The 27,948-nt window shown below is 43.5% G+C and overlaps 1 protein-coding gene across 1 annotated transcript in view; it reads right to left on the bottom strand.

The window, feature by feature from the left end:
- The window catches only part of LOC139388093 (allograft inflammatory factor 1-like), a 50,852-nt gene extending 29,727 nt beyond the window's left edge, over positions 1-21,125 (bottom strand). The window contains exons 1-3 of the mRNA XM_071134654.1: positions 21,008-21,125; positions 20,708-20,769; positions 5,107-5,173 (exon numbers count right to left, since the gene is read on the bottom strand). Coding sequence (XP_070990755.1) covers positions 5,107-5,173; positions 20,708-20,769; positions 21,008-21,032 — 154 coding nt within the window. The 5' untranslated portion in view covers positions 21,033-21,125. The remainder of the gene's footprint in view (positions 1-5,106; positions 5,174-20,707; positions 20,770-21,007) is intronic.
- Between the last annotated feature and the right edge of the window lie 6,823 nt (positions 21,126-27,948).

The following is a 27,948-nucleotide window of genomic DNA, read 5'->3' as shown; positions in this document are numbered from 1 at the left end:
CTTCATGTCAATATGCCTTGTCCATTGCTGTTCTGGTTAGTTTTTTATTGGCTTATTTCACTGTAGAGCCTCTAGTCCTGCTCACTATACCTTATCCAACCTATTAGTTCCACCACCCACACATGCAATGACATCTCCTGGTTTCAATGATGTTTCTAGAGACAATATCTCTCTCTTCATCACTCAATACCTAGGTTTACCTCCACTGTATTCACATCCTACCATACCTTTGTCTGTACATTATACCTTGATGCTATTTTATCGCCCCCAGAAACCTCCTTTTACTCTCTGTTCCAGACGTTCTAAACGACCAATTCTTATTGCTTTTAGCCGCACCCTTATTCTACTCCTACTCTGTTCATCTGGCGATGTAGAGGTGAATCCAGGCCCTGCAGTGCCTAGCTCCACTCCTATTCCCCAGGCGCTCTCTTTTGACGACTTCTGTAACCGTAATAGCCTTGGTTTCATGCATGTTAACATTAGAAGCCTCCTCCCTAAGTTTGTTCTATTCACTGCTTTAGCACACTCTGCCAACCCGGATGTTCTAGCTGTGTCTGAATCCTGGCTTAGGAAGACCAAAATTCAGACGTTTTAATTCCAAACTACAACATTTTCAGACAAGATAGAACTGCCAAAGGGGGCGTGTTGCAATCTACTGCAAAGATAGCCTGCAGAGTTCTGTCCTACTATCCAGGTCTGTACCCAAACAATTTGAACTTCTACTTTTAAAAATCCACCTCTCTAAAAACAAGTCTCTCACCGTTGCCGCCTGCTATAGACCACCCTCTGCCCCCAGCTGTGCTCTGGACACCATATGTGAACTGATTGCCCCCCATCTATCTTCAGAGCTTGTGCTGCTAGGCGACCTAAATTGGAACATGCTTAACACCCCAGCCATCCTACAATCTAAACTTGATGCCCTCAACCTCACACAAATTATCAATGAACCTACCAGGTACCTCCCCAAAGCCTTAAACACGGGCACCCTCATAGATATCATCCTAACCAACTTGCCCTCTAAATACACCTCTGCTGTTTTCAACCAAGATCTCAGCGATCACTGCCTCAATGCCTGCATCCGTAATGGGTCAGCGGTCAAACGACCTCCACTCATCACTGTAAAACGCTCCCTGAAACACTTCAGCGAGCAGGCCTTTCTAATCGACCTGGCCGGGGTATCCTGGAAGGATATTGATCTCATCCCGTCAGTAGAGGATGCCTGGATATTTTTTTTAAATGCCTTCCTAACCATCTTAAATAAACATGCCCCATTCAAGAAATTTAGAACCAGGAATAGATATATCCCTTGGTTCTCCCCAGACCTGACTGCCCTTAACCAACAAAAAAACATCCTATGGCGTTCTGCATTAGCATCGAACAGCCCCCGTGATATGCAGCTGTTCAGGGAAGCTAGAAACCATTATACACAGGCAGTTAGAAAAGCCAAGGCTAGCTTTTTCAAGCAGAAATTTGCTTCCTGCAACACTAACTCAAAAAAGTTCTGGGACACTGTAAAGTCCATGGAGAATAAGAACCCCTCCTCCCAGCTGCCCACTGCACTGAAGATAGGAAACACTGTCACCACTGATAAATCCACCATAATTGAGAATTTCAATAAGCATTTTTCTACGGCTGGCCATGCTTTCCACCTGGCTACTCCTACCCCGGTCAACAGCACTGCACCCCCCACAACAACTCGCCCAAGCCTTCCCCATTTCTCCTTCTCCCAAATCTGCTCAGCTGATGTTCTGAATGAGCTGCAAAATCTAGACCCCTACAAATCAGCCGGGCTAGACAATCTGGACCCTTTCTTTCTAAAATTATCTGCCAAAATTGTTGCCACCCCTATTACTAGCCTGTTCAACCTCTCTTTCGTGTCGTCTGAGATTCCCAAAGATTGGAAAGCAGCTGCGGTCATCCCCCTCTTCAAAGGGGGTGACACTCTTGACCCAAACTGCTACAGACCTATATCTATCCTACAATGCCTTTCTAAGGTCTTCGAAAGCCAAGTCAACAAACAGATTACCGACCATTTCGAATCTCACCATACCTTCTCTGCTATGCAATCTGGTTTCAGAGCTGGTCATGGGTGCACCTCAGCCACGCTCAAGGTCCTAAATGATATCTTAACCGCCATCGATAAGAAACATTACTGTGCAGCCGTATTCATTGATCTGGCCAAGGCTTTCGACTCTGTCAATCACCACATCCTCATCGGCAGACTCGACAGCCTTGGTTTCTCAAATGATTGCCTCGCCTGGTTCACCAACTACTTCTCTGATAGAGTTCAGTGTGTCAAATCGGAGGGTCTGCTGTCCGGACCTCTGGCAGTCTCTATGGGGGTGCCACAGGGTTCAATTCTTGGACCGACTCTCTTCTCTGTATACATCAATGAGGTCGCTCTTGCTGCTGGTGAGTCTCTGATCCACCTCTACGCAAACGACACCATTCTGTATACTTCCGGCCCTTCTTTGGACACTGTGTTAACAACCCTCCAGGCAAGCTTCAATGCCATACAACTCTCCTTCCGTGGCCTCCAATTGCTCTTAAATACAAGTAAAACTAAATGCATGCTCTTCAACCGATCGCTACCTGCACCTACCCGCCTGTCCAACATCACTACTCTGGACGGCTCTGACTTAGAATACGTGGACAACTACAAATACTTAGGTGTCTGGTAAGACTGTAAACTCTCCTTCCAGACCCATATCAAACATCTCCAATCCAAAGTTAAATCTAGAATTGGCTTCCTATTTCGCAACAAAGCATCCTTCACTCATGCTGCCAAACATACCCTTGTAAAACTGACCATCCTACCAATCCTCGACTTTGGCGATGTCATTTACAAAATAGCCTCAAATACCCTACTCAACAAATTGGATGCAGTATATCACAGTGCAATCCGTTTTGTCACCAAAGCCTCATATACTACCCACCATTGCGACCTGTACGCTCTCGTTGCCTGGCCCTCGCTTCATACTCGTCGCCAAACCCACTGGCTCCATGTCATCTACAAGACCCTGCTAGGTAAAGTCCCCCCTTATCTCAGCTCGCTGGTCACCATAGCATCTCCCACCTGTAGCACACGCTCCAGCAGGTATATCTCTCTAGTCACCCCCAAAACCAATTCTTTCTTTGGCCGCCTCTCTTTCCAGTTCTCTGCTGCCAATGACTGGAACGAACTACAAAAATCTCTGAAACTGGAAACACTTATCTCCCTCACTAGCTTTAAGCACCAACTGTCAGAGCAGCTCACAGATTACTGCACCTGTACATAGCCCACCTATAATTTAGCCCAAACAACTACCTCTTTCCCAACTGTATTTAATGTATTTATTTATTTTGCTCCTTTGCACCCCATTATTTTTATTTCTACTTTGCACATTCTTCCATTGCAAAACTACCATTCCAGTGTTTTACTTGCTATATTGTATTTACCTTGCCACCATGGCCTTTTTTGCCTTTACCTCCCTTCTCACCTCATTTGCTCACATCGTATATAGACTTGTTTATACTGTATTATTGACTGTATGTTTGTTTTACTCCATGTGTAACTCTGTGTCGTTGTATGTGTCGAACTGCTTTGCTTTATCTTGGCCAGGTCGCAATTGTAAATGAGAACTTGTTCTCAACTTGCCTACCTGGTTAAATAAAGGTGAAATAAAATAAATAAAAATAAAAAATATACTTAATTATAACATAATTAGCTTAGCTCATTAATATGGTTGAATCCGGAAACTATTCTTTCAGTGAAATACGGAACCGTTCCGTATTTTATCTAAGGGGAGGCATCCATAAGTCTAAATATTCCTGTTACATTGCACAACCTTCAATGTTATGTCATAATTACGTAAAATTCTGGCAAATTAGGCGGCCCAAACTGTTGCATGTACCCTGACTCTGCGTGCAATGAACGCAAGAGGAGTGACACAATTTCACCTGGTTAATATTGCCTGCTAACCTGGATTTCTTTTAGCTAAATATGCAGCTTTAAAAATATATCCTTCTATGTATTGATTTTAAGAAAGGCATTGATGTTTATGGTTAGGTACACATGGGAGCAACGACTCCTTTTTCGCAAATACGCACTGCATCGATTATATGCAACGCAGGACACGCTAGATAAACTAGTAATATCATCAACCATGTGTAGTTAACTAGTGATTATGATTGATCGATTTTTATGAAGATAAGTTTAATGCTAGCTAGCAACTTACCCTGGGTTACTGCATTCGCGTAACAGGCAGGCTCCTCGTGAGGCAGGTGGTTAGAGTGTTGGACTAGTTAACTGTAAGGTTGCAAGACTGAATCCCGAGCTGACAAGGTACAAATCTGTCATTCTGCCCCTGAACAAGGCAGTTAACCTACCATTCCTAGGCTGTCATTGAAAATAAGAATGTTCTTAACTGACTTGCCTAGTTAAATAATGGTGTTAAAAAAATTATTTTCTTAATTGAAAACCGGCATCCAAAAATACAGATTTCCGATCGTTATGAAAACTTGAAATCGGCCCTAATTAATCGGCCATTCCGATTAATCGGTCGATCTCTAATTACAATGAGCCCGTCCTCCTGTAGTTCATCCCACCAGCCTCCTCTGCGATAAGCCTATGTTTATAATCTCAGGATTTGCAAGTAAAATACACACACAGAACACCACTGCAACTCTCACACTCAGACCAGACCTGTCCGTGAATGATGACACACACCAGGGTTTTGCCCAGGATTTTTTTTTTAACAAGGTGCTGCTGTTGGGGGGGGGGCTAATCTGGTCCTGGTTTCAGTGTCATTCTACTCTCTAAAACCACCTGTTCCCGCAGAGCCCTAGAATTACAATAACAACCAGAGGAGAGGAGGAGCAGCCACATTCCTGCTGTCTGGACCACTGTGGAACCACCTGGCCTCACAACCCACTTAGAAATCAGGTCAGAACACACAGGCACACTAAAAAAAGACACAAAATACAAACACATTGACATATGGCACACACACCCACACAGGAAACCCACAGACACAACTTACTCACTTTTTGATTCAGACCAAAATTGGGACAGTGATACATCTGACATTCCAGGCCGGGAAGGTCTTTCCTGGCAGAATGACTTACTTTTAAAGGAATCTAGTTTTTCTGGGAGGTCCTCCTCATCCCGGTATTTCTGGTCTTCCATGTACTCCTGAGGAGAGAGGAAGAGGGGAGAAACTGAGTCTGAGAGCCAATCAGAGAAACAGGTCTAACATGGTATCAGATTCACAACATTTAACCATCGTGGCTACATCTCAATTATCGCTCCTTCCTCCCACGTGTGCACCTAGTCATTCCTTTTCAGTGAAGGGAAGTGAACATGCCTCCACCAATCCAATGCTATTTCGATTGGTGGGAAGTAGTGAACGAGTGTAAACTTCAGGTGCAATGAAATATTACTGGGCCGCACCCATGTCATTTACACTCTTCAATGCAGAGGTTACAGTATCTACAGTTGAAGTCGGAAGTTTACATACACTTAGGTTGGAGTCACGAAAACTAGTTTTTCAACCACTCTACAAATTTCTTGATAACAAACTAGTTTTGGCAAGACAGTTAGGCCATCTACTTTGTGCATGACATAGGTCATTTTTCAAACAACTGTTTACAGACAGATTATTTCACTTATAATTCACTGTATCACAATTCCAGTGGGTAAGAAGTTTACATACACTAAGTTCACTGTCTTCAAACAGCTTTGAAAATTTCAGAAAATGATGTCATGGCTTTAGAAGCTTCTGATAGGCTAACTGACATAATTTGAGTCAATTGGAGGTGTACCTGTGGATGCATTTCAAGGCCTACCTTCAAACTCAGAGCATCTATGCTTGACATCATCGGAAAATCAAAAGAAATCAGCCAAGACCCCAGAAAAAAAAGGTGTAAACCTCCACAAGTCTGGTTCATCCTTGGGAGCAATTTCCAAACGCCTGAAGGTGCCACGTTTATCTGTACAAACAATAGTACGCAAGTATAAACACCATGGGACCACACAGACGTCATACTGCTCAGGAAGGAGACGTGTTCTGTCTCCTAGAGATGAAAGTACTTTGGTGCAAAAAGTGCAAATCAATCCCAGAATAGCAGCAAAGGACCTTGTGAATATGCTGGAGGAAACGGGTACAAAAGTATCTATATCCACAGTAAAACAAGTCCGATATCGACATAACCTGAAAGGCCACTCGGCAAGGAAGAAGCCACTGCTCCAAAACCACCATAAAAAAAGCCAGACTACGGTTTGCAACTGCACATGGGAACAAAGATTATACTTTTTGGAGAAATGTCCTCTGGTCTGATGAAACAAAAATAGAACTGTTTGGCCATAATGACCATCGTTATGTTTGGAAGAAAAAGAGGGAAGCTTGCAAGCCGAAGAACACCATCCCAACTGTGAAGCACGAGGGTGGCAGCATCATGTTGTGGGGGTGCTTTGCTGCAGGAGGGACTAGTGCACTTCACAAAATAGATGGCATCATGAGGGTGGAAAATTATGTGGATATATTGAAGCAACATCTCAAAACATCCATTAGGAAGTTAAAGCTTGGTCGCAAATGGGTCTTCCAAATGGACAATGACCCCAAGCATACTTCCAAAGTTGTGGCAAAATGGCTTAACGACAACAAAGTCAAGGTATTGGAGTGGTCATCACAAAGCCCTGGGCAGAACGGAAATAGCGTTTGCAAGCAAGAATGCCTACAAACCTGACTCAGTTACGCCAGCTCTGTCAGGAGGAATGGGCCAAAATTCACCCAACTTATTGTGGGAAGCTTGTGGAAGACTACCCGAAACGTTTGAACCAAGTTAAACAATTTAAAGGCAATGCTACCAAATACTAATTGATATTTAGCAGATGTTATTGCGGGTGTAGCGAAATGCTTGTGCAGTAGTATCTAACAATTTACAACAATAAACACAAATCTAAAAGTAAAAGATTTAAGAAAAATATTAATATTAGATTGAGCAATGTCGGAGTGGCATTGACTAAAATACAGTAGAATAGAATACAGTAAATACATATGAGATTAATAAAGCAGTATGTAAACATTAAGAAAGTGACTAGTGTTCCATTATTCATGTGGACAGTGATTCCAAGTCTATGTATATAGGGCAGCAGCCTCTAAGGGACAGGGTTGTATAACTGAGTGGCTATTTAACAGTCTGATGGCCTTGAGATAGAAGCTGTTTTTCAGTCTCTAGGTCCCAGCTTTGATGCAACTGTACTGACCTTGCCTTCTGATTGATAGCGGGGAGAACAGGCCGTGGCTCGGGTGGTTGATGTCCTTGATGATCTTTTTTGGCCTTCCTGTGACAATGGGTGCTGTAAGTGTCGTGGAGGGCAGGTAGTTTGCCCCCTGTGATCTGTTGAGCAGACCGCACCACCGTCTAGAGAGCCCTGGTTGTGAGTGGTGCAGTTTTTACATCTGTAAAAGTTTGTAGGCTGTCTTGTCATTGTTGGTAATCAGGCCTACTACTGTTGTGTCGTCCGCAAACTTGATGATTGAATTGGAGGCGTGCGTGACCACGTAGTCATGGGTGAACAGGGAGTACAGGAGCGAAGTGGAGGTGTTGTTTCCTACCTTCATCACCTGGGGGCGGCCAGTCAGGAAGTCCAGGACGGTGTTCAGACCCAGGGCTCCGAACTTAATGATGAGCCTGTACTATGGTGTTGAATGCGGAGCTATAGACAATGAACTGCATTCTTACATAGGTATTCATCTTGTCCAGAGGGGACAGGGCAGTGTGCAATGTGATGACGATTGCATCGTCTGTGGATCTATTTGGGGCGGTAAGCAAATTCAAGTGGGTCTAGGGTGTCATGTAAGGTAGAGGTGATATGATCCTTAACTAGCCTCTCAGAGCACTTCATGATGACAGAAGTGAGTGTTACGGGGTGATAGTCATTTAGTCCAGTTACCTTTGCATGAGCAGACCAGGACGTGGCTAGGGATGCCGTCTGGGCCGGCAGCCTTGCAAGGGTTAACACGCTTAAATGTCTTACTCACGTCGGTCACAGAGAAGGAGAGCCCACAGTCCTTGGTAGTGTGCCGCGTCGGTGGCACCGTGTTATCTTCAAAGCGGTCGAAGGTGTTTAGTGTTTGTCCGGAAGCAAGACATCGGTGTTCGCGACGTGGCAGTTTTCCCCTTTGTAGTCTGCGATTGTCTGTAGACCCTGCCACATACGTCTCGGGTCTGAGCCGTTGAATTGCCACTCCACTTTGTCTCTGTACTGACGTTTTTCCTGATTGATTGTCTTACGGAGAGAATACCTACACTGTTTGTATTTGGCCATATTCCAAGTCACCTTGCCATGGTTAAATGCAGTGTTTGGCCCCTTTCAGTTTTGCACGAATGCTGCCATCTATCCACAGTTTCTGGTTTGGGTATGTTTAAGTAGTCATAGTGGGAACAACATCCCTTATACCAGGGATTCTTAAACGTTTTCAGTTTGGGACCCAAATTAAAATTTCTGTAATTTTCCTGGAACGCAAGCTTAGAAAAAATATTGAACTATACATAAATATTGGTACATTTCATTGCCCTAATGCCTAAAAAACAGTACAGATAAAAACAAATTAAATGAAATATCCATATAAATATATATTAATGTTTATTCTCCCCCATTAAAAACACGTACATATCTGTCTTGGTTGGAACTGGTGCTGTTAAAATACAATAAATCATTTACATTCTGAACTGGAATAAAACAGATTGATCACATCACACAGATGTAGACCAGAAAACACACAGTCCTAATGAGAGCATGTCTATTCTGGCCTCTGTTTTTGACAGTGTAACACATGCTTAGCCTTGAAACTGTTTCTGTACTTGTTTTTTAAGTATGTCAGAGTTGAGAACCCTGACTCACATAGGTATGTGGTGCCAAACTGGACCAGAACATCTACTGCTTTCTCAGTCAGGCAGGAGACCGCTTCCTGCTGTAGATGAGCAACCCAGAACTGTGTGTGTGTTTACCTCAAAAAGCATTTTGCAGTTAAGAATTTTTTATTTTATTATTTTAACAGCAACAGTTCCAACCTAGACTAGTTTTCAACAATAATCTATACAGTAAGATGATAATTTTTCATCTTCATCTGTACTGTTACTAGGGTAGCTAGCTTGCTGTATCCGTGGCTAGCTTGCTTTGGCGAATGTTAGCTATTAGCTGTGTAGAAGGCCAGGGGATTGATTGAAACATCTACTACTATGAGAGTTAGTTAGTACCCCGGTTATTTCTGCTTATTATCATGTTATAAAATGACAACAATGCCTTGCCAGCTGACTAACTTTTCCAGGTTTGAAGCATGGTTTCCTGAAGCATTCTGACCTGTTCTGAAAGAACTCCCTGGGTTTACCGTCACGCTGTGGATGTTTGGTCAGGACGTGTCGTTTTATTCATTTGTTCGTTATGAGAGACTCATTACTAAGCACTTCCCCGCACAAAACACATTGTGGGCGCTCCTCGTTATAAGTTTGTATGAAAGAGAGAGAAACTCATCACTGTACATGCGTTTCATGACAATTGAGCTCAGTCAGAACTTCTGGCTAGCATGAGTCCATTTCATGACAGAGGGGAGTGATGGCGAGTGGGAATAACAAGACAGCGCTGCATTGTGTGTGTTGCGGAGTGATCTTCACGAAAACAGCAGAAAAAAGATCTGGTAAACGTCGAAGCACACAGGCATCTCCCTCTCATACTAGCGCAGCTGCCAAACTGAGCAGAGAACGCTTCTAAGCAGAGAGCGCACTGAGCAGAGAGCGCACTGAACAGAGAGCGCAGATGCACTTGGCCAAATCAATTCCAGTAATTAATTAAATAATTATAAATTTACTCTGACACGTTGCGACCCATACTTTAAGAAAGGCTACCCTATACACTTCTTGATGAACTCAGTCACTGTATCCACGTATTCGGCAATGTTATTCCCGGAACATATCCCAGTCCGCGTGATCAAAACAATCTTGAAGCATGGATTCTGATTGGTCAGACCAGTGTTGAATAGACCTTAGCATGGGTACTTCCTGTTTGAGTTTCTGCCTATAGGAAGGGATGAGCAAAATGGAGTCGATAAGATTTGCTGAAGGGAGGTTGGGGGCGGGCCTTGTAGGCATCCCGGAAATTTGAGTAGCAGTGGTCCAATGTTTTCCAGAGCGAGTACTACAGTCAATCTGTTGGTAGAACTTCGGTAGCGTTTTCCTCAAATATGCTTTGTTAAAATCCCCAGCTACAATAAATACGGCCTCAGGGTATGTGGTTTCCAGTTTGCATAAAATCCAGTGTAGTTCTTTGAGGGCCGTCGTGGTATAGGCTTGATGGGGAAAATACACGACTGTGACTACAACCGCAGATAATTATCTTGGGATGTAATATGGTCGGCATTTGATTGTGAAGTATTCTAGGTCGGATGAACAAAAGGACTTGAGTTTCTGTATATTATCACAATCACACCATGAATAGTTAATCATGAAACATACACACCCGCCTTTCTTCTTCCCGGAGAGTTTTTATTATTGTCTGCACGATGTACTGAGAACCCAGCAGGCTGTATGGACGGGGACAGTATATCCCAAGAAAACCCTGTTTCTGTGAAACAGAGTATGCTACAATCCCTGATGTCTCTCTGGAAGGAGATCCTTGCCCTGAGCTCGTGTACTTTGTTATCCAGAGACTGAATATAAGCGAATAATAGAATTGGAAGTGGTGGATGGTGTGCACGCCTCCTGAGTCAGACTAGAAGTCCACTCCGAATACCTTTCCTCCTCCGGCGGTGTTTTGAATGCAGCCTCTGGAATAAGATCAATTGCCCTCGGGGGTACGAACAAAGGATCCAATTCGGGAAAGTCGTATTCCAGAGGATAGAGTGCCTCCTAATAGCCCTCAAACACCACTACAAACAACATCTGGTCTCCCATCCAGGGACTGACCAGGACCAACCATGCTTAGCTTCAGAGCCAAGCCAACAGTGGGATGCATGGTGGTATGCTGCTGGCCATGCTATGTCTCTAGGGCTTGTAAAGACACAGGCTGTGTCCCAAACAGAACCCTATTTCCTACATAGTGCACTACTTTTGAACAAAGCCCTTATGGTCCTGGTCAAAATTAGTGCTCTATATAGGGAATAGGGTGCCATTTGGGACTCACACAGTGTGTTTCTTCCTGTGCTCTATAGCACAGGAAAGTGGGACATGAGAATGGCTGATACCGGAGTCAGTAAAGAAAGGCAGGCAGCCATTGTGATTGTTCAGGTGTAGCTCAGTAATGTGGCCCTGTATGGAGCATTCATTACCAGGGCCAACCATACACAAAATATATACACACGCATGACTGTTAAAGACACGTGTCGTCGGAGGCTCCTCCGTGTGCTATAATGGCGGATCTAGAGGCATGCTCGAGGCCAAATTGAGCTCAGCATCACCGTGCACCTCCTAAATTTTGTAACAATGCGGGCCGGTAGGTCCTGTATAAACACAAACTCACTTCCTTGACAACTTCCTTCTCAGACGCTTTGGATAAAAGAGTCTGCTAAATGGAATATATTATGTAATATGAAGAGACATTTGATGCCTGAAGAGGTGTTAGTCCAGTACATGTGTGTGAGTAGGAGAGAAAGGGTTATAAAAGAGAGTTTGTGTGAGTGGTAGAGCGTGAAATTGTAGGTGAATATGAGAATCAGCATTACAGGCAATCTCTCAAGGACAGCGGCACGATTCAGTGGGTCTGACTCATCACTGCAACAAACACGCACACAATATTAATAGCAACAGTGTTTCCCTATATTCTTTTCGGGGCGCTCCTCCGCTGCTAAAATCATTGTCGCCACTCCAAAAATATGATTATTTTTTGTATTTTTTATAATCTAGTGATAGATACTGTACACACACACACACACAAATACCGTTTTTAATCATATTTTTGGACTGCCCGGCAACGATTTAGCATTGACAGAGCACCCCTAAATGAATAGAAGGGAAACTCTCAATGGACATTGAACGTAGGGCTGTAACGACTGCATCGGACCGCAGACCCTAAACCGAACAGTCAAACTGAGCAATGTGCCCAGCTTCGCGCACTGTGCCCAGCTTTGCGAGGTAGGCGGCCTGTTCCTGATCTTGCACATCTGTGCCACTCGGGAGCCAAAGCTCTGACAAGCGGTTTCAACTCGGTATTTGCATTTGAGGTTTGGCTCAACAGAACCGGGTCGAATGGACACCAAAACACATTGAGACAATATTTTAGAATAATAGAGAAGTTCGCTTTTTTTTAACAATACCCGTTGTATGTCTCAACTACACAAATTGCACGCAGAGCGGACACGACTAAAAACACCAGAATCAATGAACATTGATTCTAGAAAATGAATGCTCAGTTTGTCCCAAATACAGGTGTGCCAAGCTTGTAGCGTCATACCCAAGAAGACTCAAGGCTGTAATCACTGCCAAAAGTGCTTCAACAGAGTACAGTATTCCTGTTTTAATTTTTTGACGTGCAAAAATGTCAAATAAACTGTTTTTGCTTCGTCATTATGGGGCATTGTGTGTAGATTGAGGTAAAACAAACAAAGTAATCTATTTTAGAATAAGGCTGTAACGTAACAAAATGTGGAAAAAGTGAAGGGGTCTGAATAATTTCCGAATGCACTGTATGTGTATGGTGTATGTACTGTGTGTAAATTATGTACACTACATGACCAAAAGTATGTGGACACCTGCTTGTCGAACATCTCATTCCAAAATCATGGGCGTTAATATGGAGTTGGTTCTCCTTTGCTGCTACAACAGGCTCCAACAGTCATTGAAATGAAAGTTAGTCAGGGAACATCGAAAATTCCAAAAGCATTCTTTGCTTATTTTGACGGCAAGGAAATATAATCAATTTGAAGACCGCATAAGCCTGCGGGGGAAAATGAGTTTGACACCTCTGGGGTAGAGCAAGAGCCCCCCCCACTCTGAACCGAAGTGCAAATCTGCTGAACACCACTGCATTCACTGTCTGGCAACTGAGTCATAGAACTGGAGGTGGTGATGCAGGCATGTTACTCACAGGCAGTGAAGCGCTAAACCCAAGGCTGAGCCAATCATCAGTCAACTAGTGACTACACTGCACCTGGAATTACTGCTTTCTTGAGTATACAATAAAAAGGCTTTTTTTTCTTATTTTTTACAATAGTAAAAATGTATGCTTGTGCGTGTATGGTTGATGTCATCAGTTCACCAATATGGGTCTAAATTTTGTTGATGTTATTGCAGAAATAAGGATGATCATTTTGTTAAACGGCCCACAAAACAAACAAAAAAAACAGCGATTCTCCTGATTGACCTTTCTCTGCAACATCCCACTGGGCAAAAACTGGTTGAATCAACGCTGTTTCCACATAATTTCCACATCACTTCACAGCATTGTCTTTTTTTCATCCAACTTGTAACCTAAAACCAATGACATGGTGAAATGTTTTGCTGACTTCCCATTGAATTCACATTGGTTGACAACTCAACTAAATGTAAATCAAAACTAGAAGTTGAACTGATGTCTGTGCCCTGAGGGCTGATTCTCTCTCTCCTCACTTCTAGGTTGTTTCCATGTGACCAGAATGTGTGAGAGAGAGACAGAGAGACATACTTTCAGCCCCAGAGAGAGAGAGAGAGAGAGAGAGAGAGAGAGAGAGAGAGGACAGGCTTCTAGCCCCAAAGAGAATATATGTCAACAGCAATCACTGAAAAATCCTCTGCGGTATCATTAACAACAAACATTTCCTCAGTGAAAACATTGTAAAACCAATGTACAGAAACAGCAAGTGTGCAGTTAAAATTGGCAATAAACACACAGATTTCTTTCCTCAGAGCCGTAGGGTGAGACAAGGATGCAGCAAGAGCCCCACCCTTTTCAACATTTATATCAATGAATTGGTGAGGGCACTAGAACAGTCTGCAGCACATGGCCTCACCCTACTGGACTCTGAAATCAAATGTCTACTGTTTGCAGATGATCTGGTGCTTCTGTCCCCAACCAAGAAGGGCTTACAGCAGCACCTAGATATTCTGCACAGATTCTATTAGACCCTGACAGTGAATCTCAGTAAGACAAAATAATGGTGTTAAAAAAAATGTCCAGTTGCCAGGACAACAAATACAAATTATATCTAGACTAGGGTGACCAGACGTCCCCGTTTTCCGGGGACAGTCCCCGTTTTTGGTGGCCTGTCCCCGGCTGGAGCTGTCCCCTGAAATGTCCCCGTTTTTAACTGTGCTTTAAAAACAGCCCGCAAAGTGAAATATTTTTCTTGGCAAGAAAGACCGGGCAGCAGAGCCTTCCCAGGTTGACGTCTCAATCGCGTTGTGCTAGTTTTGTCCAGCAGAAGGGGCTGCTCGCTATAGCAGCTTCATTCACTCTTCTTCTTCTACTAACTACTTGCTCGCGATAGTTTTAGAGAAAACTGCTGTGGAAAACTCGGCCAGAAGCTAGCAAGTGTCAAGTGAATCCACAACATCACCAGAAACGTATTTTCAAGCCAGGTAAGTTAAAATCGTTTAAGATACTAGCTAGTGATGTTATATCACAATTTATTATATAGATAGATGTGCTCTATAAGGTTTTAAATAGCTAACGTTAGCTAGCATAACCTATGTAGACTAACATTAAGTTAGCTAGCTACTGTTATGGTAGCTAGGTAAAAAAAAATAAACGTTCACATGTAAACATGCAGTGGACGGGCTATTTTGAAAATATGATGATATTAAATGAATGCACAATTAATTCTGAGAATATTTATTGTAGATTACAATTTTAATGGTTTGGCATTATAATAAGTAGTGTTGAAAATATATATTTAGGAATGTTCATGGATAACATTAGTAGTGGAGAGGAAGAAGAGTGAAGGAGACAGAGGAGGAAATGTAAAGATATGGTTACAGAGCCTGCCAATTTGTTATTCCAAACAATGTTTTTGAGATAAAATACAAAAATGAGGCAAACAATGGGAATCTGTTAACCAAAGTATTTTATCTAATAGTATGCTGTTTATTAATACAGATTGGAGAGAAAGGAGAAAGAAAAATGAAGGGAGAAAAAAAGAGTGAAGCAAGGAGAGTGTAGAAGAGTGAGGTGGAAAGGTGAAGAGAAGGAAAGGAAGACGGGTGAAGAAAAGAGGAGGAGAAAGATTGGAGGAGAAGAAAAAGTTGAGTGTAAGAAGAGTGACACAAGGAGAGTGAAGAAGAACAGACAGAGGAGATACAAAGACTCTCTCCAAGAAACGGAAATGCACTTTTTATGAAAATCATGAGAGAATTTCCATTTATACGCTCAGGTCAAGACGATAGAATGGTTCACTGCACCCTTTGTAATTCCTCTCTTTCAATTGGCAGCCGGAGAAGAACGGCAGTGGTGGAACATCAGCAGACGAAAAAGCATAAAGCCTCTCTGATTGGCCGTGTTGGTATGCCCTCTGTCACCACATTCTTCAAGAAGGTAGAGCCTTCCCAAGAAGAATATGGTTTAGCTGTGCAGGAGGGTGTCTTTGCATACCACACTATGTGACACAGTCATAATTACAGATCTATGGACTGCACAGCACAACTGACACGGAAGCTTTGTGAATCAAAGTTTACATGTGCTAGGACAAAATGTGACGCCATAGTGAGTAACGTGTTAGCAACATGGGCAACTACTTTGCTAACACAGGATCTAGACCAGGTTGAATTTGTGTTCCTGTCCATTGATGCATCCAATCATGGACATGTAAAGCTGCTGCCAGTAGTAGTCAGATATGTAAGATATATGATGGCAGCACATCTGTGGAAACAAAACTGCTTGATTGTGTTGAATTGAATGGAGAAACAGCAGAGGAGATTGCAGCTGAGGTCCTGGTGGTCATCCAAAAATGTAACCTGGAAAATATTCTCTGCCGACAACAAATACCAACTTTGGAGGACTGAATAGGCTGGGGAGGGTCAATGTTCATACCAAAAAAAGGCAACCTCTGAATCTAACAGATTTACATCGTCTCCTTTTAAAAAGGCAACCTCTGCGTGAAGACATCCAGAAGGCAGCAGGCACACTGCAGGAAAAATGCCCCAATGTGACCATCAATGAGGATGCATTGTGTGACGAGGTTTCTGGCCTGCAAGAGTTCCTAAAGGGGGATCACTTGAAGAATGGAAAACATCTGAGACACCGTTTAGTCAGAGATGGAGCTCGGTGGAGACACTGCTTAGTCAGAGATGGAGCACGGTGGTTACCCACTTCTAAGAGAACGACATCCCACACACTAACCTGGCTAGATTAGCGTCTGTTGTCATGTGCTTACCTGGAAGTAATGCACCAGTCGAGAGACTGTTCTCCAAAATGAATGATCTATGGACAGCAGCAAGAAATAGGTTCACTGTTCCTACCACCAAGGCCATGCTTATTGTGAAGATAAACTTCAACCTCCCCTGCCAGGAGTTCATGAAGAAGCTGGCCAAAGACAGAGCAATCCTGATGAAGATACATTCATTCTGAGAAATATACAGATTAGGTTGGTATAAGTATATTACGTAGGTACCAATCTCATCAGCATCTTATTTCTTTATTATGTTAAGTATTTCACATGTACTATTGTCTGTTTTTTCAATTCTGCTCATGTTCTCTTCTGCTCTTAGTCTACCAGGATCACTGAATGGCTGTTCAGATCGGACAGTTCTGTCTTGTCTGTAGTGTTTCTGTAATATAGTTGTTTTCTCTATCACAGCCTGTTAGACTAAATACATGAAACCGGAATTGTTCCCCTTTTTTATTTAATAGATAATAACATTGGATATTTTAATTATATATTGACCACCGAACTGGAAATGTCCCCGGTTTTAATTTCAGAAATCTGGTCACCTTAATCTAGACACTGTTGCCCTAGAACACGCAATGAATTATACCTACCTCGGCCTAAACATCAACACCACAGGTAACTTCCACAAGGCTGTGAACGATCTAAGAGACAAGGCAAGAAGGGCCTGCTATGCCATCAAAAGGAACATAAAACTTGAGATCCCAATTAGGATCTGGCTAAAAATACTTCAAATCAGTTATAGAACCCATTGGCCTCTATAGTTGAGGTCTGGGGTCCACTCACCAACCAAGAATTCACAAAATGGGACACCCAATTGAGACTGGATCCAGAAGTTTGCAAAAATATACTTTGTATACAATGCTAAACACCAAACAATGCATGCAGAGCATAATTATACCCACCAGTTATCAAAATCCCCAAAAGTGCTGTTAAATTCACCAACGCCCTAAAAGGAAGCGATGCCCACACATTCCACCACAAAGCCCTCACCTACAGAGAGATTAAAATAGAGAAGAGTCCCCTAAGCCAGCTGATTCTGGGGCTCTGTTCACAAACACAAACAGACCCCACAGAGCACCGGGCCAGCAACACAATTAGAGCCAACCAAATTATGAGGAAGGAAAAAGATAACTATTTGACACACTGCAAAGAATCAACCAAGTATGGCCTAGTATGGTTCTCAATCAGAGGCAGGTGTCATTAGTTGTCTCTGATTGAGAATCATACTTAGGTAGCCTGGGTTTCACTGTTTGTTTGTGGGTGATTGTCTATGTTAGTTGCTTGTGTCAGCACAGTTCTTATGATAGCTTCACGGTCGTTATTTGTTTATTGTTTTTGTACAGTTTACTTCGTGTTTTTCGTCATCTATTAAATGATGCATTCACACCACGCTGCACTTTGGTCCGCTTCTTACGACCATCGTGACATAAACAGAGAGTACAGTCGTGGCAAAAAGTTTTGAGAATGACACAAATATACATTTTCACAAAGACTGCTGCCTCAGATTGTATGATGGCAATTTGCATATACTCCAGAATGTTATGAAGAGTGATCAGATGAATTGCAATTAATTGCAAAGTCCCTCTTTGCCATGCAAATGAACTGAATCCCCCCCAAAACATTTACACTGCATTTCAGCCCTGCCACAAAAGGACCAGCTGACATCATGTCAGTGATTCTCTCGTTAACACAGGTGTGAGTGTTGACGAGGACAAGGCTAGAGACCACTCTGTCATGCTGATTGAGTTCAAATAACAGGCTGGAAGCTTTAAAAGGAGGGTGGTGCTTGGAATCATTGTTCTTCCTCGGTCATCCATGGTTACCTGCAAGGAAACAAGTGCCGTCATCATTGCTTTGCACAAAAAGGTCTTCACAGGCAAGGATATTGCTGCCAGTAAGATTGCACCTAAATCAACCATTTATCGGATAATCAAGAACTTCAAGGAGAGCGGTTCAATGCAAGCGCCAGGACTGTCTCCTAAAGTTGATTCAGCTGCGGGATCGGGGCACCACCAGTACAGAGCTTGCTCAGGAATGGCAGCAGGCAGGTGAGAGTGCATCTGCACGCAGTGAGGCAAAGACTTTTGGAGGATGGCCTGGTGTCAAGAAGGGCAGCAAAGAAGCCACTTCTCTCCAGGAAAAACATCAGGGACAGACTGATATTCTGCAAAAGGTACAGGGATTGGACTGCTGAGGACTGGGGTCAAATCATTTTCTCTGATGAATCCCCTTTCCGATTGTTTGGTGCATCTGGAAAAAAAGCTTGTCCGGAGAAGACAAGGTGAGCGCTACCATCAGTCCTGTGTCATGCCAACAGTAAAGCATCCTCAGACCATTCATGTGTGGGGTTGCTTCTCAGCCAAGGGAGTGGGCTCACTCACAATTTTGCCTAAGAACACAGCCATGAAAAAAGAATGGTACCAACACATCCTCCGAGAGCAACTGCTCCCAACCATCCAGGAACAGTTTAGTGACGAACAATGCTTTTTCCAGCATGATGGAGCACCTTGCCATAAGGCAAAAGTGATAACTAAGTGGCTCAGGGAATAAAACATCGATATTTTGGGTCCATGGCCAGGAAACTCCCCAGACCTTAATCCCATTGAGAACTTGTGGTCAATCCTCAAGAGGCGGGTGGACAAACAAAAACCCACTAATTCTGACAAACTCCAAGCATTGATTATGCAAGAAAGGGTGGCCATCAGTCTGGATGTGGCCCAGAAGTTAATTGACAGCATGCCAGGGCGGATTGCAGGGGTCTTGAAAAAGAAGGGTCAACACTGCAAATATTGACTTTTTGTATCAACTTCATGCAATTGTCAATAAAAGCCTTTGACACTTATGAAATAATGTAATTATACTTCAGTATTCCATAGTAAAATCTGACAAAAATATCTAAAGACACTGAAGCAGCAAACTTTGTGGAAATTAATATTTGTGTCATTCTCAACTTTTGCCCACAACTATACAGTGGTCGAATACCTGCCCACTGAGACTCACCGAAAATTAAGAAAATCCTTGACTACGTACAGACTTAGTGAGAATAGCCTTGCTATTGAAAGAGGTTGCCATAGGCAGACATGGCTCTCAAGAGAAGACAGTATATGTGTCCACTGTCCACAAAATGAGGTGGAAACTGATCTACACTTCCTAACCTGCCAAATGTATGACCACATTAGAGACATATTTCCCACTGATCACACAGACCCACAAAGAATTTGAAAACAAATACAACATTAATGGTAAGCATTTCACTGTAATGTCTACACCTATTGTATTCGGCACATGTGACAAATTCGATTTGATAAACTTCTATATCTGTAAGGCGAAATACCACAATGTACAATCACAGCAACATGATTTGTGTACCATTTCCATGAGAAAAGGGCAAACAGTTGAGCACAAACATTGTAAATACCACCAATAGTTATCTGTTTATCTTCTCCCACTATCTTCATGCTACAACTATTTTCACATTGCTAAAACACTTTACATAGCTGACAATATAACACTTTAAATGTCTATATTTTTAAAACCTTTGAGTGCAGTGTTTACTGTTAATTTTTAATAAAAAAAAATGGATGTAGTTAAATTATTTTTTGCTCACTTATGTTTGTTTAGGTCTTATGCCAAGGCAATCTAAAAAGATGTTTCCCATGCCAATAAAGCCCCTTGGAATTGAAATAATTTTGAGAGAGAGAGAGGGAGAGAGAAGCTACTCAAATGCTGTGGGCCCGTTCCAGCCCTCTTCCGGACAGTCGCCCCCGACACAAAGGGCGCATTCAGCCCGCTGCCCAAACACACATTTCCCGTCTAAACGCAGGGGGATAACCGCCCGGCTCCAGGAGTCAAGGGAGAGGGGCCACACAGCATCTGCGCTTTTTCTGATTTTAGTCTTTAAATCAGGTTGGGGAATATGGAATTGGATAAATTGTAGGAAATATTTAGGGCGAGATTAGACTGGTCTAGCGCGAGCAAAAACATTAAAACCAGGAGTGCGAGGGACATTCACAGACTGACCCCCAGAAGACGTAGCTGTGACGGCTATGCCATGCAACAAGTGGCTGTCGCTCTCACGACACAGGGAAGACCGCCGGCAAGATAACGGGTCACCGGGTCAATAACAATGAAATGAATCATTTATGACATATTTTATCACATGCAAATGTGAGTACAGGCAGATAACGTATATAGCAATAATGCCCTTTACGTTATTAGCAAACGTAACGGGCTGAAACCTGATTAGCTATGAGCTAGCTAAATCAAAGTAGGTTCAAGGCCAAGTGGTATTATTCTGTCGAAAATAAATAGTTAATACCTTCATTGACAAAATAAAACGCAAATATCGACATTAGATACATCACCAGATTTACCTTGTTTATTTCCTCGCATCTCTCCCTTTGTTGAGCTTTGAGTAATCCAAAGGCTTTCCCTCCTGCAAGAAAATAGATCGGACGTTAGCTCGCTACAGTAGTCTAATTTCATCCCGTTAGCTAGCTGGTCTACTATCTAGCTAGCCCTTGCATGCTCCATTGCGGAGAGCGGCGAGCGTTCCATTCCAACAGGCAATACAGAACTAGCTGACAATAGATTGCAAACGCTAGCTAGCCCTTTTAGCTTGATAGATAATCCCCCCCAAAATATCCCACTCGGATAACGTTATTTGCAATTACCTTGAAATTTCTGATTCACAGGCATTGTAGAGTGAGTTTGATATAGTGAGATGGGGAAGGAGAAATCAGCGGACAGCAGCTCGCTGGTCTTCTTCCCTTCGCGGGGTATTGCCCTGTGTGGTATGGCTGTGGCGCGCTGCGGTGACAGTGGCTCCGTTTTTTATAGTTCAGTGAGTGGGTCAGTCAATTCACAGCAAGTGATGCTCTCTGGCTCGCCAGAAATAAAAGTGATTCTTGGTTACCCTCGTGTGGTAAATTAAAGAACTGCAAGTGTAAGGTACACAATCTGCTTTCAAAATAAAAAAGATTTGAAACTAACCCTGACATGTACAGACCTACCTAAGACCTATTTGTGGATGTCTGAGATTTGAAGCAACATTTTCACAAACCAATTATACTGATCAGAATTAAAGTCCATACACCCCAAGTTGTAAACATATTACACTTTTATTGATATTAATACAAAAAAATGCTTTTCATTGTCTTTATTTGTCTGCATACATTTACATGTGTGCTTTTATTCAGTTTATCTATGGCTTTGGCAAAGGCTGATCCAATTTTTCCAATAGTTTGTGAACACTGCAGCAGCATCATCATGTCAAATCAAAGTTGATTGGTTGTGTACAAAGATTTGCAGATGTTATTGCAAGTGCAGCGAAATGCCATTTTTTTAAATGAAGAAATATCCGAATGAGCAATGTCAGAGACCAAAATATATATACATATACATGTAATGTATATAAATATATATATATATATATATATATACAGTGCCTTGCGAAAGTATTCGGCCCCCTTGAACTTTGCGACCTTTTGCCACATTTCAGGCTTCAAACATAAAGATATAAAACTGTATTTTTTTGTGAAGAATCAACAACAAGTGGGACACAATCATGAAGTGGAACGACATTTATTGGATATTTCAAACTTTTTTAACAAATCAATTTGGGCGTGCAAAATTATTCAGCCCCTTTACTTTCAGTGCAGCAAACTCTCTCCAGAAGTTCAGTGAGGATCTCTGAATGATCCAATGTTGACCTAAATGACTAATGATGATAAATACAATCCACCTGTGTGTAATCAAGTCTCCGTATAAATGCACCTGCACTGTGATAGTCTCAGAGGTCCGTTAAAAGCGCAGAGAGCATCATGAAGAACAAGGAACACACCAGGCAGGTCCGAGATACTGTTGTGAAGAAGTTTAAAGCCGGATTTGGATACAAAAAGATTTCCCAAGCTTTAAACATCCCAAGGAGCACTGTGCAAGCGATAATATTGAAATGGAAGGAGTATCAGACCACTGCAAATCTACCAAGACCTGGCCGTCCCTCTAAACTTTCAGCTCATACAAGGAGAAGACTGATCAGAGATGCAGCCAAGAGGCCCATGATCACTCTGGATGAACTGCAGAGATCTACAGCTGAGGTGGGAGACTCTGTCCATAGGACAACAATCAGTCGTATATTGCACAAATCTGGCCTTTATGGAAGAGTGGCAAGAAGAAAGCTATTTCTTAAAGATATCCATAAAAAGTGTTGTTTAAAGTTTGCCACAAGTCACGTGGGAGACACAACAAACATGTGGAAGAAGGTGCTCTGGTCAGATGAAACCAAAATTGAACTTTTTGGCAACAATGCAAAACGTTATGTTTAGCGTAAAAGCAACACAGCTGAACACACCATCCCCACTGTCAAACATGGTGGTGGCAGCATCATGGTTTGGGCCTGCTTTTCTTCAGCAGGGACAGGGAAGATGGTTAAAATTGATGGGAAGATGGATGGAGCCAAATACAGGACCATTCTGGAAGAAAACCTGATGGAGTCTGCAAAAGACCTGAGACTGGGACGGAGATTGTCTTCCAACAAGACAATGATCCAAAACATAAAGCAAAATCTACAATGGAATGGTTCAAAAATAAACATATCCAGGTGTTAGAATGGCCAAGTCAAAGTCCAGACCTGAATCCAATTGAGAATCTGTGGAAAGAACTGAAAACTGCTGTTCACAAATGCTCTCCATCCAACCTCACTGAGCTCGAGCTGTTTTGCAAGGAGGAATGGGAAAAAAATTCAGTCTCTCGATGTGCAAAACTGATAGAGACATACCCCAAGCGACTTACAGCTGTAATCGCAGCAAAAGGTGGCGCTACAAAGTATTAACTTAAGGGGGCTGAATAATTTTGCACGCCCAATTTTTCAGTTTTTGATTTGTTAAAAAAGTTTGAAATATCCAATAAATGTCGTTCCACTTCATAATTGTGTCCCACTTGTTGTTGATTCTTCACAAAAAAATACAGTTTTATATCTTTATGTTTGAAGCCTGAAATGTGGCAAAAGGTCGCAAAGTTCAAGGGGGCCGAATACTTTCGCAAGGCACTGTATATATATATATATATATATACATATAATAGTGTGTATAGACAGTATGTAGTGTATGAATAGAAAAGGTGTACAGCTGTAGTTATATAGGATGAGCCATGACTAGAATACATATAAAGTGGGTAAAACAGTATGTAAACATTATTAAAGTGACCAGTGTTCAATGATACTATGTACATAGGGCAGCTGTTTCTAAGGTGCAGGGTAGAGTACTGGGTGGTAGACGGCTAGAACAGTGACTAAGGTTCAGGGCAGGGTCCTGGGCAAAGGCCGGCTAGTGATGACTGTTCAACAGTTTGATGGACTGGAGATAGAAGCTGTTTCTCAGTCTCTCAGTCCAAGCTTTGATACACCTGTACTGTTTCCGTCTTCTAGATGGTAACGGAGAGAAATTGCCTAAATCATACTGCACTCACAATATATTTTTCGCTGTCTTCTGGCCAGAGAACTGCAAGAAAAGCGATAGAGGGATTATTATTATTATATAACAATAACTTTATTGGCACTGTAGTTACATCATTTGAGCACAATCTTTACTTAATTTTACCAGAACTAAAAAGTAAAAATCCAAGCCCCCCTCTTCGTCCACCGTAAACAGAACCCCCCCGATGCCCCACACAGCAGCATAGCTCTGGGGTCTGTACAACCTGCCCCTGCATCTGATGCTTTCTCGTTTTCCACACTGCCATTTTTGCCTGCCTCAAAAAGTAGTTAGCAGTTCCTATGCCTGTCTGCTACAGTGAACCTAGGCCCTCCAACATATAGGTCTAGTGTCAGCCCCAAACCTAGCTGGTACATCACCATTCCAGGACAGAAAACAGCCCTGCCAGCCTAGAACAAAGGAAAAACAAATGCTTCACTGTCTCCTCCCCACAAAAAGGATACCACCTCCCTACCGATGACATGTGTGACATGTGTCTGTTCGTAGAGACAGCCCCATGAAAGAGAGAGAGATGATGGTTTACATGGTTTACAGTGGACTGAACAGTTAAAAATGAGAATTACAAGAATTATAAACAGTCTCTCTCTATCTCTCTGAGTTTGGATGTGGTGAGGTTGATAAGTTAAAGTTATCAGGCAGCTCAGTCTTTCATCCCTATGGCTGTGGCCAAAGATATGCTCTTCGTTGCTCTCATCTGGACAGTAAGGAACACGGTCACTTAAATACACCTTCTCAATGGGAAGGATCCTGAGTCCAATGTCTTTCTTTGCCATGGTTCTAGCTTGGTATGTCTAGGTGAGCAGAAGTGAAAATGGGGAATGCAGGTTGGGCCATGTCAGAGGTCAAAATGGGGGCCAGAGGCTGCATTTGAAACCATTTCAAATAAATCTTTATTCATTGATTGTTGAAGAATATAACATAAATGCGTCATTTGCTTAGGTTTGGCTTCATTCCATCTCGCTCACAACCCTTCAGGCATCTTACTTAACTCTTACATAAACAAACCTGATTCTCAAACAAGAATAAAGTGTGGTGTCTGGCACTGCCAGGCTACCTAGGGGCTAAGTGGGGATGTAGCCTTATATCATTCACAGACAGCAGGTTGACACATCACTCTGTGTAGACATGTAGACACATTCTTCATATAACATCAAACTGATGTGTTTGACCATGTCTTGTGCTTGTCTCCACCCCCCACCAGGTGTCTTCCATCTGTTCCCATTATCCGCTGTGTACTTATACCGGTGGTTTCTGTTTGTAAGTTGCCAGTTCGTCTTGTCTCGTCAAATCTGCAGGCGTGTTTTTCCATACTCCTGGTTTTCTAGTCTTCCCGGTTCCGTCCTTTTCTGGCTGCCCTGATCCCGTTTGCCATACCATTCTGCCTGCCCTGACCTCGAGCCCACCTGCCGTCCTGTACCCATCTGACTGACCTGGTTCACGAACTTCTGCCTGTCCTCGACCTGCCTCTTGCCTGCCCCTTGTCTATTAATAAATATCAGAGACTTGAACCATCTGCCCCCTGTGTCTGCATTTGGGTCTCGTCCTGTGATGTTATAGTACATACTGACAATGACTGACCCAGCAGATTCGGACCAGCGCCGCAAAATTGTGTCCCTGCATGGAGCCACCATTGGAAGACATGAGGATCTACTTCAGAACCTTATGGAAGGACTCTACACTTTGGCGGAACGCCATGACCAGGGTCTCAAAGCATTACTGGAGAAATTCTGTGGACTATCAGGTAGCATGCCACAACGGAGACCTCCTGGGCGCTGAGTAATCCCCCTACCAGTGGTGATTTTGTCCAGCCTATCCCGGGAACCCCACTTACCTCTTCCGGAGCGCTATGCTGGGAATCCTGGAACCTGCCGGCCGTTTCTTTCCCAGTGCTCCCTCATCTTTGAGCTGCAGCCCTCTTTGTTTCCTTCGGATCATTCCAAGATAGCCTATCTCATAACGCTGATGTCTAGAAGAACACTCACTATGGCGGTTTGAGAGCAACAATCCGCCATATGCCTTCATCTGGAGGATTTTGTGGCGGAGGTGAGGAAGGTGTTCGATTCTCCGGTGTCCGGGAGAGAGGCGTCCCGAAAGCTACTTCTACTATGTCAACACTCCCGTAGTGTGGCAGACTATGCGGTAGACTTTATCACGTTGGCCCCGAGAGTGCCTGGAACCTGGAGTCCCTGTTCGACACCTTCCTTCATGGATTACCAGAGGAGATTAAAGACAAGCTCGCAGCTCAGGAGTTACCCTTGGACCTTGACTCCCTCATAGCCTTAACCCTAAGGACCTATGGTGTCATGCCCTGATCTGTTTTGCCTGTCTTTGTGATTGTCTCCACCCTCCTCCAGGTGTCGCCCATCTTCCTCATTATCCCCTGTGTATTTATACCTGTGTTCACTGTTTGTCTGCTGCCAGTTCGTTTTGTTCCTCAAACCTACCAGCGTTTTTCCCCTTGCTCCTGCCTTGTCTGTTTTCCTGTTTTCTTGTTTTCCCGGTTTAGTCCTTTCTGCCTACCCTGAGCCTGCTTGCTGTCCTGTTCCTTTGCCCTCTACTCTGGGTTACTGACCTCTGCCTGCCCTGACTCTGAACCTGCCTTTCGTCTGGTACCTTTGCCCCACTACTCTGGATAAACCGACCTCTGCCTGACCTGACCCTTAGCCTACCTGCAGTCCTGTACCTTTTCCTGCAAGTGTTCGAATTAATAAACTTTGGTTACTTTCACATTGTCTGCACCTGGGTCTTCAAATTAAATCAAATTGTATTTGTCACATACACATGGTTAGCAGATGTTAATGCGAGTGTAGCGAAATGCTTGTGCATTTCTTACCTTCAAACATGGTAGATGGGCACCTACGGGAACGCAGGAGGGAGAGGTCTGTTCTAGGCCACACTTGCTCGTCCACGGCTGCTTTCTCGCCTCCGAAGAACCATGGAAGTCCCCGACGCCTGCATTCCCGAGAGGATCCGAAGTCACCTGTGCCCCCTCGGGAATAATCAGGGATGGGCGACTTTTTTACTCCAGAGCCTATACAACTGGGTAGGGCTAGATTGTCGCCTAATGAACGATTACGCAGGCTGAGCTCTAACAGTTGCCTGTATTGTGGTGCTTCACGGCATTACATATCCACCTGTCCAGTAAAAAACCAGGCTCATCAGTAGGTACGAGTACGCTGGTGGGCCATATTGGGAGTCTTCTAACTCCTATTACTCGTACCCCTTTCCATGTCATCCTGCTGTGGGGTGATCCTCTTTTTTTTATTTTGCCGCGCTGCATTTTCCCTGTTTTTTGCTCAAGTGGGACGCAACTGTCCCGCCTATCTGTAAGAAGTTTAAGCATTGTTTCACCACAGCCCCCATCCTCATCCATCCGGACCCATCCCGTCAGTTCGTGGTAGAACTAACCGGATGTTCGTCCCTGATTCGGCGCACTCCCCAGTCCTAAGCTTACCTGTTATCCCGGCTCCCGCCGGACCCTGGCTTTCATCTGACAATGTTTTTGGTGGCCCACTATGGTTTCTGACACCTCAACATTCGTCACCACCTGCACTATGTGCGCTCAGAACAAGACTCAGAGGCAAGCTCCAGCTGGCCTCCTTTAACTTCTCTGGGATATGTGGGATGGTAGCGTCCCACCCACCTCGCCAACAGCCAGTGAAATTGCAGGGCGCCAAATTCAAAACAACAGAAATCCCATAATTAAAATTCCTCAAGTGGTGACAAGTATTATACACTATATATTTTTTTACCCCTTTTTTCATGGTATCCAATTGTTAGTAGTACTATCTTGCCTCATCGCTACAACTCCCATATGGACTCGGGAGAGACGAAGGTCGAGAGTCATGCGTCCTCTGATACACAACCCAACCAAGCCGCACTGCTTCTTAACACAGCGTGCATCCAACCCGGAAGCCAGCCGCACCAATGTTTCGGAGGAAACACCGTGCACCTGGCGACCTTGGTTAGCACGCACTGTGCCCGGCCCGCCACAGGAGTCGCTGGTGTGCGATGAGACAAGGATATCCCTACCAGCCAAACCCTCCCTAACCCAGACGACGCTACGCCAATTGTGCGTCGCCCCACGGACCTCCCGGTCGCGGCCCGTTGCAACAGAGCCT

This window comes from Oncorhynchus clarkii, chromosome 29 (assembly GCF_045791955.1).
Source record: "Oncorhynchus clarkii lewisi isolate Uvic-CL-2024 chromosome 29, UVic_Ocla_1.0, whole genome shotgun sequence".
Classification (NCBI taxonomy): domain Eukaryota; kingdom Metazoa; phylum Chordata; class Actinopteri; order Salmoniformes; family Salmonidae; genus Oncorhynchus; species Oncorhynchus clarkii.
The sequence above is the reverse complement of the archived record's forward strand: the minus strand, read 5'-3'. Positions and strand labels throughout refer to the sequence as shown.